The sequence below is a fragment of the Marmota flaviventris genome, chromosome 4 (genome assembly GCF_047511675.1).
Source record: "Marmota flaviventris isolate mMarFla1 chromosome 4, mMarFla1.hap1, whole genome shotgun sequence".
Taxonomy (NCBI): domain Eukaryota; kingdom Metazoa; phylum Chordata; class Mammalia; order Rodentia; family Sciuridae; genus Marmota; species Marmota flaviventris.
This window is the reverse complement of record NC_092501.1, coordinates 34,866,341-34,882,967: the sequence shown is the minus strand read 5'-3', so window position 1 is coordinate 34,882,967 and position 16,627 is coordinate 34,866,341. Positions and strand designations below refer to the sequence as shown.

At 37.4% G+C, this 16,627-nt stretch overlaps 1 protein-coding gene and 1 pseudogene across 1 annotated transcript in view; one reads left to right on the top strand and one right to left on the bottom strand.

Annotated features, from left to right (window-relative positions):
- Positions 1-1,396: 1,396 nt before the first annotated feature.
- Btaf1 (B-TFIID TATA-box binding protein associated factor 1) overlaps positions 1,397-16,627 on the top strand; it is a 91,477-nt gene continuing 76,246 nt past the window's right edge. The window contains exons 1-2 of the mRNA XM_071611088.1: positions 1,397-1,685; positions 15,809-15,932. Of these exons, the coding sequence (XP_071467189.1) occupies positions 1,672-1,685; positions 15,809-15,932 (138 nt within the window). The 5' untranslated portion in view covers positions 1,397-1,671. The remainder of the gene's footprint in view (positions 1,686-15,808; positions 15,933-16,627) is intronic.
- On the bottom strand, positions 13,111-13,695 carry LOC139705467 (peptidyl-tRNA hydrolase 2, mitochondrial-like; annotated as a pseudogene).

Genomic DNA, 16,627 nt, shown 5'->3' with positions numbered 1-16,627 from the left:
ATTAGTCTGAGTGATGGGAGTTGAATTGAAGAGGCAGATGAAACCAAAGAGAAATTGTGATGATACAACAGTTTAATCAGACGTTGTCTGATAACATAAACATTGCCTAGCAGGGTGTCTGACACAAAGGTGCCAAATAAATATTAGTTGAATAAATGAACAATAAGTATTATCACTAGCTTGGATCTTGGACAAATTACTTAAGCTTTCAGAGCTTAGTTTCCCCATCTGTAAAGAGAAGATTAAAACTTACTTTACAGTGCTGGCCCACAAATCCTATGAGATAATTCAAGCCAAGTGCCCAGCATATAGTAGGTACTTAAGTTAGTTTCTTTCTCCATGTATATTCGCTTTATGGTTTACAAAGTTCTTGCAAGCTCTCTAAGATACATGACCTCATTTTATTTCCACAGCCTACTATAGTGCTTCTCATTAGCCTCATTTTACAGATGAAAAACACTCAAGGATCGAGACATAGCCTCTTCAGGTAATGTTTTAAAGCAGAGGAGTGAAGCGGTAAGTGCTTTTGAAGATTAATCTGTTAGTGACCTCTAAAATGGGCTCGATTGAAAAAAATGGAGAAATATTACTATATTTACTCACATAAAGTTTAACGTGATAAAGGGTTTGCACGACGTGACAGAAGAGTGTTAAAGTTTTTGTTGTTGCTGCTGTTGTTAAAAAACCAAAAACGGATAAACTTAAAACGATTGAATTACAGATAAGCGAAGCATTTTTTTTTAAAATGGGAGTTTTTGAATCTGATTTATTAATTACTGTACCAACATTCAAAAAAAGATTAAAAAATCAAATTGGTAAAGTTGTGGGCAAGATCTTCCCTTCAACACCTATGCAGAATTTCTTTCAAATAATGGCACGTGATTGAGCCGTTTCAGTATTGCTGTAGATCTTACCTTTAAAAAAAAAATATTTATTAGAGGCTGGCCTCTGATTTACGGTTCTCCTGCCTCAGCCTTCTAAATCGCTGGGATTAAGGGCACACGTCACCAAGCCCGGGAGGCTGCAGATCTTTCTTGATTTCATCCCTCCTACAAGCACCGCCACGTGGGCCACAGTGCCATAAGCTCCTTCTGAGTTTGAGGTAGAAGGAGGATCAGGACGGAATGCAACTGTAAACTAAAATTTTTAACTTTCTGAACTTTGGCTAAATTGTCCATTTTCCTTCTCTGGAAAATCAGGGGCCCCGTATTTCACGTCTCTGCTTAATTTTGAGACCAGAGGTCCGCTCCAGATCTGCATTTTCAAGCGCCAGGGCCAGGCACCGGGTTCTCTAGCTCCTTTCACTCCTCCGCGGAGCGCAGCCCCTCGCGGTGAGCTGATGTCATTTCCGGCGCGCTGACGCTCAGTCCGGCGTGCCGACGCCTGCGTCAGCAAAGAGCGGGGCTGGGGGCACCGGGTTTGAAGTCGTGCGGGTCGGTGGACTGCCGCCTCCGCTGCTGTCTCAGATCCCACCTCCCGGTTGCGGCGGGGACGACCTCCGGTAGGTGGCGGAGCAGATGCCCGAGGGCCCGCTCCGGGACGCCTCGCACCGCACCGGCCGCTCCCCTCGGCTCCGCGGCCTGGGCCTCCGCCGCTGTGCCCTCTGGAAACTAGCGCCTCAGCGGCGCGGCGAGTAGCTCGCGGGGCGCTCCGAACCGCCGGCGCTCGGCCATGGCGGTCTCCAGGTGGGTCTCGCCCCTGACGTGCGAACGGAAAGAGGGGTCAAGCGAGGCACCGGCTGCTCTTGGTGCCGGAGCTCCTGGAGAGGAGCGGTTCTCATTGTCACTGGACTCCAGCACCTTCTTCCCTAGACTTCGGAGTTCGCCCCTCGGTCGGCGGGGCTTGAGCTCGGGTTACTCATAGTAAATCGGTTCAAGAATGTCTTTTTCTTGTTAAGTAGACCCTCCGGCACGTTAGAGCTGCTTTTTTTTTTTTTTTCTTTTCCTCGCTGTGTTTCTCTTCTCTGGTTTCTCTTCCCTCTTTCGGTTCTAGGAGGGTAAGTCTTAGCATTCTAAGTCTGATCCCTAACCTCCATTTCATGGCAAAACTTGGTAGGAACCGTCGAAGGAGGAGAGATTTGGGTTTCCTATTAACAAAGAGACCATCTGATTATGCTAATTTTTAAAACATTTACAGAGTTAGGCATTTGTTCTTTCCTGAGGCATTTTTCCCCCCTACATTAAAGTATAAAAATCATTTTGTTCAGCAGTAGACGTTCTGTAGTCAGCGTTGTAATCTTATTGTATTAGCCCCATCTTTCAAGAGGTATCACAAATTTTAAATTATTGTAAAACAATGCCCAATGACTGGAAAGTTAAGAAAACTAAAGAAGAACAAGACATTTGTTTAGCTATAAGAGGAAAGTTTTCTTCGCCTAAATGACAAATGTTTGAAAAACTTTGTTTTTATTATTTGTTAATTTTTTTTCTTAATGGTACTGGGGATTTAATTCAAGGTCATTTTATTTTGAGATAAAGTCTGCTCAGTTGCTGAGGCTGTCCTTCAATTTGACATCCTCCTGCCTCTGTTTCCCAAGTCACTGGATTACAGGTGTGGGCCACCATGCCTGCTTTTGGGAGAGATTTGATTTTGGTGGTCTTCATGGGAATATGGTCTCTTGGTGCTAGCAGTCAGAAAGAGTCATCAAGATCTTTAGAGTTGGCAAGGGAACTTTTAATGAGAATTGGGTTCTTTTACTACACAGGCTGAAGGAAAAAATGATGAAAATAGATAGTTTTCATTCATTTTTTATAATTAATTGAACACATTCTTTGAGCATATTACTAGCTAAAATGTTAACTGTTATGCAAGGGTAAGAATAACCCCTGCGCCTCCCAGACTCCCTAGATAACTGATGAAATAGTGTGTGGGAGAAGCCTATGGGAGTTGGGTGAAGGGGGTTGCTAGGTACTGATAGTATGGAGTATCTAATTTTTATTTCATAGATTAATTAATCCATTCAATGTGAGGAATTTTTTTTTTCTCTTTTTTTTTTTTTGGTACTAGATATTGAATCCAGGGGCACTTTACCACTGAACTACATCCCCAGTCCTTCTTAGTTTTTGTTTTGTGGCAGGGTCTTGCTAAATTATTGGCTGGCCTCAAATTTTCGATTCTCTTCCCTCAGCCTCCAGAGTTGCTGGGATTAATGTGAGGAAATTCTTGTTTTGTGATGTATAAAACTGCTCTAACAGAATACAAGTTTTATATATATATATATATATATATATATATAATTTTTTTTTTTCAAATACAAAAAGGAATTTCTTCTAATATGCTGCTCCAATATAAATACATAAATATATACATTATAAGCACATTGATTCATTAACTTAATATGAGATTTGTTTCTTAGGTGTTAAGGAATGAATACTTCCTTACTTAGAGTAGACTGTATATTTTCTACAATACTGGATGTAGCCTTTTAGAGACAAAATGATAGTACTTTATCAGAGTCTTATCTGCTTTAGTCATACTAATCTATTTAAGTTTAGGTCACCTAGCATTTCTGAATGAATGAGTGGGTTTTGAAGGCTTCCTCCTTCTGTTCTGGCTATTGGATTTCAGAGTAGGTTTTTTTTTTTTGTGGGGGGTATCCTTTTTCTTATTCACTTTGTCAATTCTTTTTTAAAAAAGTCTGTCAGGTTTTCATGAAGAACTACTTCTCTGCTTGCTTTAATAATATAAGTTCAATCGAAGTATTTTTGAGACACTGTGTTTTGGTGGTATTTTAAAATGTGGATTCTCTTTGAATGGCAAACTTTGGTTTCAAGCTGGCCTTCTTCATGCACTAAGCATTATTTCTGTGCTAACCAAGCTTCCTTTCTTTCCTGTTGATGTATGCTTGTGGAAATACGGACTACTTTAATACTATTTTATGTGAAATAAAAGTGGAAGATAGTTCAAGAGATAAAAATCACATGCCAGAATCAAATCTAAAATATTTTTTGTTTTATTTATATAAATGTGTGTAACTGAAGATAAACTGCAATATTTTTAGGGCCTTGAAGATATTTCTAACAGAAAGGAAATAGTAAATTGGTACTGTCATTTCCTCAATTGCCAGGTCAAGAAATCTGGGGATAATCTTTGGCTTTTCTGTCCTTCCCTCTATCAACATCCAGCCAGTTACCTATTCCAGTTTTCCTTTCTAATCTCTCATCATCTCTATTCCAAAACACCTGCAAACATAAGTAGCTTCTCTCCACTACCTGCCTCTTATGCTATTTCACTCTGGTTCATTCTTCACTTCAGCCATATTATTTGCTAATATGCAAATTTTAACATGGTCATTTTTCTGCTTAAAACTTGTTAGTTTTCTGTTGCCTTAGGACAAAGTCCAAATTCCCAAATATCTTTCCTCAGCTCAAGTCTGGCTAATTCCAACCGTAGTTTTTTTGATCTAAGCCTATATCACTTTGTTCAGAAAGCCTCTGCAGATTTTACTTCACCTTTGCTATTTGCAACAATGTATACTCTTGTCCATTGTATTATTTAATCATACATTGTAATTGTTTAATTGTTCTCTCCCTTTCTGAATTAACATAAATTCAGTGAGAGAAAGGAATGTGTCTTTGATCTTTCTGTTCCCAGCTTCTAGGATATGATGCTCAGTACATTTATTTTTTCTTTTGTTTTCCTTGTCCCCTCCCTGCACTTTCTGCTGGGGATTGAACCCAGGAGTACTCTACCACTGAGCTACATCCTTACCCCCACTTTTTTTTTGAGACAGGGTCTCCCTAAATTGCCCAGTTGGCCTCTAACTTGAGATTTTTCTGCTGCTTCTTCCTGAATAGCTGGGAGTGTAGGTGTGTGCCTCCACACCTGGCTCCTCTTTATTGGGAAGGAGTCTCCTTATATTGCCTGGGTTGCTTAAACTCTTGAGCTCAAGGGATTCTCCTGACTCAGCCTCATGCAACCAGGATTGTAGGCTGGCAGGCACATGGTACCTGTCTTAATATTTTTAAAATATTGATTGGTTGATTAATTAATTTGTGGTGCTTAGCATTGAACCCAAGGATTCCCAAGTGCTATGTAAGTGCTTGACAACTGAGCCACACTCCCAGCCCTGAATATATTAAAAACAAACAAAAAACTAGTGATTTTGTTGCTTGCTTTAAAACCTAATATAATTTTACCATAACTTATGCATAGTAGAATATTTCCTGTGTTTTTCAGTGTTTCTATGTTTAACTAGTTTTCCTCAGAAAGAAAAATATGCACTATAGCTTTGAAATTGGCCAGGATTATAATTTTTAAAAAAATCTTCAGAATAATTTTTTGAAATTTAAATACAGTTAAGTTCTAAATGCAGTTAAAGTCTATGTGATAGCATAGACTTTTGTAATGTACACTGGATAAAATGTAACCTGTATTTTGTATGATCAAAAAGTTTAGATCCTACTTACAGTGCTATCAAGGCTTGGTTTTATTGTACTTTGAATTGTTAAGAATGTGGCAAATTATGAAATGTATGGACAATGCTTAATCTGGGTGAGATATATCTTGCAAAAATAACTTTGTGACTCTCTAAAGTTGCAAATACAATCATAACATTGGAAGTTTTCTATAAATTTCACTACAATATCACTGAAGGATATATAACTCCTTTAGATCTTTAAAAAAAGAGATGGCATACTCTGGGGTGTGGTGGTGCAAGCCTATAATCCCAGCTACTCAAGAGGAAGACTGAGTCAAGAGGATTGCAAATTAAAGGCCAGCTTTAACATTTTAGGGAAACCCTGTCTTAAAATAAAATTTAAAGGATGGTAGGTGTGTGTGGTGGGGGGGTGGGGGTAGAGACATAGTTCAGGAGTAGAGCATTTGCCTGCCTGGGTTTAATCTCCAGTACCACCACCAAAAGAGAGGGAGGAAGAGATAGATATTGAGATTACATACAAGTATAGACAACAACATTGCCTTTAAAATGTAAATATTGTTAAGTCATTTAATCTCATGCTCTTAACTACATAACTGTGTCCTCAAAACCAAGTTTGGGGAAAAAATTAGTATATGGTCTAGGCTTTCATTGTTGCTCACAGATGATTTACTTTGTCTCTCTTTTTTTCTTTTTAATATTTATAGTTATAGGTGGTCACAATATCTTCAGTTTATTTTTATGTGGTGCTGAGGATCGAACCCAGTGTTTCACGCATGGTAGGCGAGTGCTATACCTCTGAGCCCCAACCCCAACCCTAAGTCTTATCTCTTAAATCTTTTAATACCTTTGTTTTGTTTTGTGAGGCTTTCTCCCAATATTTTCTTTAGTTGGCATTAAACAACCAACAATAAAGGCAGCCATAGAGGGATTTATTCATTGGTGTTCAATTTATAACCAGGATTCCAAAGCTTAATGTAGATTTTTTTTCCAAAAAGATTGCTTTTTATATCTTTGCCAACTTATGCTACAATTGATCGAGTTGACTGTTGTACAACAGTTTTCTTTCTTCTTCTTCTTCTTCTTTTTTTTTTTTTTTGGTGCTGGGGATTGAGCCCAGGGCCTGTGCTTGTGAAACAAGCACTCTACCATTCTGAGCTATACTCCCAGCCCCTGTACAACAGTTTTGAGCCATTAGTTTTTTCCTTGATCATATAGAGATTTTAAAAAATAAAACAGATCTTTTTCAATGATCATGATTTAAAGGCCATGTCTTTATTTATTTTAATTTTGGTGGGGAGGGTACTGGGGATTGAACCCAGAGACACTTAACCATTGAGCCACAAGCCTTACCATTTTTTATATTTTATTTAGACATAGGGTCTCAATAAGTTACTGAGGTTGATCCTCTTGCCTCAGCCTCCTGAGCTGCTGGGATTACAAGCATGCACCAGCACAGCCAGCTTGATTTGACTCTTTTACAGCAATATCTTAGGTATGTGACATGTATCTGTGCACATGAAAATGATGCAGTTCAGAAAGGATTCAGGGGGCAAAAAAACAAAACAAAAAGCATGCTGAAGGTCACACCCTCTTATTGAAGAAACAAGTTGCTACATATGAACAGAATTTTGCTTTAGTTTTGTTAATTCTCACTTTGCACTGCTGATATTTCAGAGACATTGTTTCAGTAGGCCAATTCTGCAAAGAAGAAAAAGTTTCTTGATGTGGAGGCAGTTCAGTGAACCCTTCCTAATGACAGGGAAAGTGGTAATATAGAACAAAACCGGGAGCTGGGACTGTATCTCGTTGGCAGATCACTTGCCTAGCATGTGTGAGGTACTGGGTTCGATCCTCAGCACCACATAAAAAGATAAATAAAGGCATGATGTCCATCTACAACTTAAAAAAAAAAAAAAAAAAAGAACAAAACCCGTTCATTTCCTATATGAGACCATACAGGTGTGCTAGTCTTACTTATTATCCCTTACTGCTAATTTCAGTCCATTATGAGATTGGCAGGAGGTAGTATTGTAAGTTATAATGTATTAAACATCTTATTATAAAAAATTAGAGACAGGAAAAAGTACCGGAGCTTTTCCATTTTATCTTCTATGGTTAATTCCTTTCTGCTTCTTCATACAAAGTACTTCTATGAAGTTTGTTTGTTGGCTTCCTTTGCAGTGCAAGGGATCAGACCCAGAGCCTTACACATGGCTAGGCATGTGCTTTACCACTGAGCTAAACCCCCAACCCCGTTTTTGTTTTTAATTTTGGTAACAAATAACAGAATTTACCATTTTAAAATGTATGATTTCATATTGTGTTGAAACCACAGCTATTTCTGCTAAAGAACCTAGAAGCAAGTTGTTTTATTTCCTCCCGGTGCTAGGCATGCTAGGCAAGTGTTCTATTGCTGAGCTCTATCTCCAGACCTATTTTTTTAAAAAAATATTTATTCTTAAGTTTTAGGTGGACACAATATCTTTATTTTACATTTATGTGGTGCTGAGGATTAAACCCGGTGCCTTGTGCATGCTAGGTGAGCACTCTACCACTGAGCCACAACCCCGGTGTCCCCCAGATGTATTGTTATCTTTTAGATAAAATCATACAAAGGCATGTTGGATCAGAGATTAAGTGTAAAGGGGAAAAAGTCCCAAAGGAAATAGCATAGCTTGGATATCCTTTTTCAACATTCATCATTCATTTAACTAGTATTTACTGAATGCTTTCATGTTCTAGGTACTAGAGATATAACAGAGAAGAAAAGTAGCCTCCATTCTCATGGAATTTATTTTGGGTTGAGGGGTACCTGCAGCTGACTTCAGTGTGGTTTCATATCTTTATATTCTTTGTAGTATCTTAAATCTCCTTTCTTATTTGGGAAAACATAATAACACATTACCCACAGTATGAACTAGTATTTATTCCAAATATTTTTTTTTTTCCAATATTTATTTTTTAGTTCTCGGCGGACACAACATCTTTGTTTGTATGTGGTGCTGAGGATCGAACCCGGGCCGCACGCATGCCAGGCGAGCGCACTACCGCTTGAGCCACATCCCAGCCCTCCAAATATTTTTTAAAAGTTACTGAGGATCAACCTCAGTAACTTACTGAGACCCTATGTCTAAATAAAATATAAAAAATGGTAAGGCTTGTGGCTCAATGGTTAAGCCTAATAAGAAGCATAAGGCATCAGTAGGTCTTTATTTATTTATTTATTTTTAGTATCATAGAATTTTTTTTTTCTTTTGTACTGGGGATTGAACTCAGGGACAATCAGTGACTGAGCCATATCCCCAGCCCTATTTTGTATTTTATTTAGAGACAGGGTTTCACTGAGTTGCTTAACGTCTTGCTTTTGCTGAGGCTGGCTTTGAAGTCCTGATTCTCCTGCCTCAGCCTCCCAGGCCACTGGACAGGCATGTGCCACCATGCGCAGCTATTAACACAGAAATTTTATGTTTGTTACCTCCGTCTCTTCCATTTGTCTGTCCTTCAGAGCATGAAGAATGACTTTATTTCTTTTTCCTGTTAGAAACTTCCATAAGAGAAGTTTGAAACAAAATTAGTCTTGTAACTACTGTGTTCCCTCAGTCAACCCTCCTTTTAACTTCTCTTCTCTCTTGACATATAACTTCTTTTAGACTTCTGCCTCACCAAGAAACCTTTCTGCCCTCCAGTATAATTCTCATCCTCCTGCACCACTTAACTGCATCAGTCTTTTCCACTGTGGCCTGGCCCTGGTGCTTACTGTTTGCCTCATAGTTGACTACCCTGGGGTAACAGGTCAGACTGCCCTCTTGTCAGATCCTTGTCTTTTCATCCCTTTGTTTTTCCTTTTGTGTGATGTCTAATTTACTGTCTGGGAGAGAGGAATGGAGAACTCCAAAAGGAACTTTAAGTTGAGAGAACCAAAGGAGTCTCTTATGTCCCCATTTCTCTATTCAGAGAGGCTACAACTAAAGCAAGTTTGGCTATCACCAGAGTGGAAGAGGTAAGGATAAACAGACCTGGGATTGCAGGAGAGAGAAAGCTGATTTCTATCATCAGGACAATTGGATGGTGAGAGAACAGAGATGACATGACATGGCATTGGAATAAAAGGCTCTGCAGAAAGGAGAGGGCAAGAGGAACTGTGGGGCTATGAGGCAGGATCAGCATTAGGTTAGAGAAAAGATGAAGGCCTTTGGGCAGGAGCGTGATTCTAAATGAAGCTGGGGGGCAGAGGAAAGGGAAAGTTCAGGAAGAATGGGAATTATGGGCTCTTTGAGCTTGCTGTGACTGGAGCTGGCATGACTGCCTTATTCAGAATGCTGAAATACTGCTATGCTGATATTTTCACTTATTGAAACATTACCTTAGCATCACTTAGTTATTTTTATAACTTGTTTTTATATGTAATATAGCTATTAAAGATGTTTTTAAAGGAAGCAAAAATTTCCGTAATATTGGTGCTTAAACCCGCAAGAAACTTGAACATTTCCTTATCTGTAATTATAGCATAATAAATACTTGAATATTGTGCAAAGTATTCTGGGGGACAAAAAGAATCATTGAAGGAAGTGAAGCCTAATAAGAAGCATAAGGCATCTTGTAATGAATTAACCTAAGAGATGCTGCATATAAAAAGCATAATAAATACCTAAATAACTGCTCAAGGTGAAAATTCATGTAAATTTCTGAAGAGAGAGAAATTTCTATTGTATAGTAGTCAAATGGTGAAGGATTGTAGCTGAATGTTGATGGAAAGGATCTAGTTAACAAATTGAAACAAGAAAAGACATTTTAAGTGGAGAAAACAGTACAGATAAAACCATGGAAACTCAAAAGACCCATATTTGGATGGTACTTTTTTGTTTTGGATTACAGATAGCTAAGGGTGAGCCACTGAAAGTTTTAGAATAATGATTTGAACAAATGGTGCTTTAGGAAGTTAGTTTCGTAATGTGATCCCATTTAGTGTGAAGTTATGCTTACCAGGCAGTGGAAATTATGGAACTGGAGCTCCCAGATGGGCTAGTGTACTGATAACAAAAAATAAAACTAAACAGATTCCAAAAAGGATTAAATCTGGGGGACTGTTCATACTGAGTGTGCTAAGAATAGGAAGACCAAAGAAAGAAGGGTTTGGAGAACAGTAGTGTGAAAACTTAGGAAGGAAAGTATTTTATGAATGAGGTACTTACTGGTGTCACATGTCATTGAAGAGCTAAACAAAATTGAATTTAAGAGAAAACTATTGTATTTGGCACTTAAAGAGGTCATTGGTGACGTAGATATACTACACCTACATTACACAGGTGTAGTATAGAGAGAAACTTGATTTGTAAGGATTAAATTGTGTACGATGAGAAATGAAAGAAGTGTTTTAAGACACTTGTTCAAGATGTTTGGCAGTAAAAGGAAAGTGTTCTAGAAGATGGAAGTCAGGCAATTTATTTTCTCATTAGATATCTCTGCAGAGTGAACTATAGAAAGGAATGGATTAATAAAGCAGTGATTTGAGATATTGGAGAAAGGATTATTGAAGATAGGAGGACAGGATGGTATTAAGATAAAAGTTAGACAGTATCTAAGCCTTGAAAAGGAGTGACACTGTTTTCAATCTGAAATAGCATAAATATAAAGACTAATCTTTAGAAGTAAGGGAAAAAAACTTGAGATAATTTGTGTTCTGTAGTGTGGGATCTACTCCTTTTTATGAACTAGAATAGCTAATTGGTGGTTTGAGGAAATTTTTATGACTTAGGAAATTTTTGAGAATTTTTTTTCTTTTTGCATATGGGTTTATAAATGGGTTAATATTGTATCTTCCTTAGAGTTTATTTTGCACAGTATTGCTTTGGGTCACCATGAATAGAAGGTGTATCACAGAAAAGGAACTGGGAAGTTTTTGACATTTTCCCAGCAGTAATCTAACAAACTGACATCAGATAAGTCATAAATAGGACAAACATATAGGAAACAAAAACACCTTTTAAGGTTGTAAAATTTAAAATGTGTGTGTGTATATCTACTTTTACCCTTGAAAATAAGATTAAGTGAAGTTAGTGAGCTTCCCTTAATATTCTAAGAAATTGTAGAAGTGGGACTTCAGTGATCTCCTAACTTCTAGTCTAGTTTTTCATTTTATCATTCTTTCTGGTAGGAAAGTCCTCAATCTATCTGAATTGTACACATTATAAAAATGAGTCCAATGTTATACAGAGTGTATATAGCATATGTAGCATAAACTTGATCTTGGGGTAATTCTTTATGCTGAAACTAATTTAAATATTTAATTTTTGGTAAGTTTGCCTGCCATAGAATGTAGAAGGTTTAAAATGAATATTTTGACCAAGTTAGGTTGCAGTTAATTTTATACAGGCTCCAGGAGGATGTCAAATTTAGTTTGATTTGACAGTATGAAACTTTAAAAAAAGTAAATATTTATGTTGATGCATACAGAAAATTGTTAGTAGATGCTTAAATTTTTCTTTATTGAGCTGGGGACATTAAAAATTACAGCCATGGCAATATGTTAGCATTCCTAAGGTATTTGTTATAAAAGTTCATTAGAGGAGTCTTATAAACTTTACTATCAACTTCCTTATGAAGATAAGTCAAAGAGCATGGGTGAGGGAAGCCATTTTCTGGCAAAGGGATTTTAGGTCCGATTTGGTCTTAGAACTTTTTAAGAACACACTGGGTGTGTGCAGCCTGAAATCCCAGAGATTAGGGAGGCTGAGACAGAAGGGAGTGCAAGTTTGAGACCAACCTGGAATACTCAATGAGACCCTGTCTCAAAATAAAATAAAAAGAGCTGGGGATGTAGCGTATTGGTAGAGCGCCTCTGAGTTCAATCAGTAATCACAAAATTTTTTTTTTCACAATACCTTTATTTATTTATTTTTATGTGGTGCTGAGGATCAAACCCAGGGTCTCACACATACTAGGCAAGTGCTGTACCACTGAGCTACAGCCCCAGCTCAATCCTCAGTAATTAAACAATCTTTCATCTTGCAAGTAAAGGCAAGTGTTTAAATAGCCTTGAATGAATAAGGAGAAATACTGTGTTAATACTGGATTACATCTGTGCATATTGTGTGTAAAAAGTAAATTACTGTTTGTAATTTCTTTTAGAAATTAACTGTCATATAACTCTTTTTTCTTTATGTGGTTAGCTTTAATTGTTTAAAATAATTTTAAGTGTCAACTTTGCCTCTTAGTATTTTGTTCTCAAACAGCTGAAACTTTCATAGCACTGTTAGCGTTTTTTAATTAGTACTTTATAGTTATACCTGTTACTGTAGTTCATTTTGACATAGTTCATTTTGACGTAATCATTTAGGCATGGAATATAATTTTCTCTATTTATTTAAGTTCCCAGTTCTTCCCTTTTTCTTCTCCCTCCATCCCTTCCTCCCCCCGTTCCTCTTCCTCTATTCCACTGATCTTCCTTCTATTCACTTTTGGTATTTTTTTTTTTTTAAATTAGTGCCTCCCCTACAGGAACACATTTTACTTTCATCTCAAGAATATTTAAATTGGGGAAAGAAATTGATCTTTTTTTTTAAAATTTTTTTTTAGTTATACATGGACACAATATCTTCATTTGTTTATTTATTTTTATGTGGTGCTGAGGATCGAACTCAGGGTCTCACACGTGAGAGGCAAGTGCTCTACAGCTGAGCCACAACCCCAGCCCCAAGAAATTGATCTTTTAATGTTAGAATTTGACAGGCTCAAACAAAACAAACAAACAAACACTCAAACAAAAACATCATACAAGAGCCCACCCAGTAAAGCTTTAGGTGACCAGTAACTTTGTTGATTAGGTCTGCTGGTCATGGCTCAAGTCCTACAACAGTTGGGGAGCCTGGTTCCATCCGAGTACATCTAGCATCTTGAATCAAATTTACAGTCGGTCCTAGCATTTTTTGCATGGGTCAGTAATTCAGTCAGGGTTTCTTCATCAGGGGCTTTGACACCATTTTGGTCTGGCTAATTTATTCCTGTTTGAGCACTCAGGGTTTCTCCTTTGAATTTGCTTGTAGGCGGAATCAGCAGCATGAGAGCACTGGGCAGCAACTTTTCTTTTTCCCATAAGTTATTTCAGACCATAAGAATCATTTTGTACTTCCCATTCTCTCCCAAGATGCTTGCTTTAGTTCTGTTTTTTGGTCTGTCTCACTTATTGAGCTTTTGGAGAGCATTCCAAAGTGTACCCAGAGGCCTCAGCCAAGACACATGCCACAAGTAATGCCACCAGCCTGACTGAGTATACTAGGATGGGCCAAGTATTCTAAAACCAAGGATTTGGAGAGCATCTAAAGTACCTCTCCTCCTCTCATGGCTTCCCATTCTCCTAGGAAGCAAACATACTTCTTAGTACATTATAGATATATGTAAGGATGAAGTTCACTGTGGCATATTTATATATGCATATCTTGGTCAGTTTTATTTCACTGTTACCCACTTTTCTGTCTTTCCTCCCTTCCATTCAGTCCCCTTCCTCTGTTCTACAGATCTCCCTTCTGTTTCAGGGGATTCCCACTCCCTCTTTTCCCCCTTATTTTGTTCTAGTATCCACATATGAGAGAAAATGTTAGCATTCTTGACAGAAAAAGATGTATTTTAGTTATATTTCTTATCATTTATTACGAATTTATACTTACTAATGACTAAATTTTTTAAATGCCGTGTTTCTATTGTTTGTCTCCTGATACCACAGAAAGTATCTATTTCTCAACCTTTTACAAGCTTATTTTTTTGTAGTAAAAGGCTTTCAGAAGTTCACTTTGTAACTTTTTAGTTCTTTGTGAGATAAAAGAAATCCCAGAAGTAATAGGAGTCTGTTTGCGGTTTTTCAATGCTTAATGCTTTTGCTTGATTTGGACCCTTTGCTTTCTCTTCCTTATTTGATAAAATTTGAAGATATATTCACTAGATATCCCCTTATATAGGATTAACAGTCATTACAACTTTGCCCCTTGTCACCCTCATTTTGTTTAAAATGTCCATTTATTATAGATTTGAAGCCTCCTTCTTTTCATTATCTCACTAAAGGTAATTAGTGTGGTGATAGGTCTAGATCCATATAATATGTAAACAGGAGGTAGTAATTACCTGTGACTTTGCCTCTTTAAGATTTTTTAGGATTTTCTTGTATCTTAGAAACAAAGTGACAGTTTTTACCACCACACTCTTACTCTAGGTACAAGACATTATGATTTTATCCCTAGCTTTTTTCAGAAGTGGCAGAACTGGGATTTGAACTAAGGCCCTGGAATTTGTGCCATTATGCTGTATGATTTTATAAATTTGCAGATATTATTTATCATCCTCTCTTCAGCTAACTCATGTACCCCCATACCTGTCTATATGTATGTTGTTTGTTTAGGGACTAGGGATTAAATCCAGGGAGGAGCACTTGACCATTGAGCTATATTCCCAGCCTCTTAATTTTTTATTTTGACATAGGGTCTTGCTAAGTTGCTTAGGTAAGCCTTGCTAAGTTGCTGAGGCTGGCCTCAAACTTGTGATCCTTCTGCCTCAGCCTCCTGAGTCACTGGGATTATAGGAATATTCTACTGGGCTAGGCTACCTCATAACTTTAGTCCCAACTTTGATGTGAATTTTAAATCTCTGTTCTTTTTTCTCTCCTTGCTGTACTTTCCCTGCCATAGTGAGCTTGTCATCTTCTTCTATAATATTTCCTCTACTGCTTTTTCACATTTCTTTTTAATGACATCTCTGTTTTCTAAGATGCAAAACCTGTGTCCTTAAGGGGCTGGGGTTGTGGCTCAGTGGTAGAGTGCTCGCCTAGCATGCACAGGGCACTGGGTTCAATCCTCAAGCACCACATAATTGTAAAATAAAGATATTGTGTCCACCTAAAACTTAAGAATAAATATTTGAAAAAAATATTTCACTCTTAATATTTCAATTAATACACCATGTATGTTTTGTTTCTTTATCTTTTCTATCAACTTCTTTCTAATCTTCTTGCCAGGGTTGTAGTTCAGGTCTGCACTTTTAGTCTGTAATTCTCCAAAAGATTCCTTCTATTTCAGTCTTCACACTGCTGCCAGTTTAATCTTCCTAAAGCATAGCTCCAGTCTCCTTACTTTTTGACCAAAGACTTTCATGGTTGCACTATATATTCAAAGGTTTCCACAATAGGGCTTCAGCTTGTTCTGTAGCTGTATCTCCCATTGTTTTCTTAAGTGCAACAGGCTATGTTTTTTCACTTCCCAAAACATACTCTTCCTTTTCTTATTGTGTTCTTGTTCCCTCTTCTAGATGTTTCTTCCTTGAGAGCAGAGATCAGGCATCTCCTGCTGCCCTACATAGGTCTTTGTTCATAGGTGCTTAATGCATTTATTGACTCAAACTTATGAGGAAACTCATTTCAGGTTAACTATTATATTTTTGTTATAGGCTTGATCGTCTTTTTATCTTACTGGATACTGGCACTACTCCAGTTACAAGAAAAGCTGCTGCACAGCAACTTGGAGAAGTGGTGAAGCTTCATCCTCATGAACTAAATAATCTGTTATCTAAAGTAAGGACTCTTTTTATTTTTCTTAGTATAATAACAATTGTAGAGACTTGTCCATGGATAGGAAAACAAAAGTAAAGATAAACATAATTTTATGTTAAGTAACAATTTGTGATCTCCAGATTCCATTAAATATCTTACAGTTCTCCAAATAGATTTAAAAATTTTGCTATTTCTTTTCTTTGGTGACAAGACAATTTTTTTTTTTCTTTTTAAACTCTAGTTTAATTCTTTAAGGGACTTGACAATATAGAACTTTTTGCTTGTGTCACAAATTTGAATCTGACCCAATTTGGTAATGAACTGAGTTGTTAGTCTGGTTTCTTAGTGGTCTGACTTGTTCTTAATGGCTAATAATTATATCATAGTTGATAGTTTTCAAATGAAGTACTCATGGGCAATGATTGAAATACATGAGAAGCTAATTGTTATATTACATCCTTACATCCTTAGTTAATAGCTTTTTTTCTTTTCTTTTTTTTTGGTGCTGGGGATTGAACCCAGGGCCTTGTGCATGCTAGGCAAGCACTCTACCAAAACTGAGCTATATCCCCAGCCCAGTTAATAGCAATTTGAAAGTGGAAACATTCTGCTTTGGTGGACCAGTGTTTTCATACCCCTACTCCATGTTCTTTCCCTAAATAGTAGTTGTATTTTTACTGAACTCTGGGCTTGTTTAGGTGTACCTTTATGGTTGT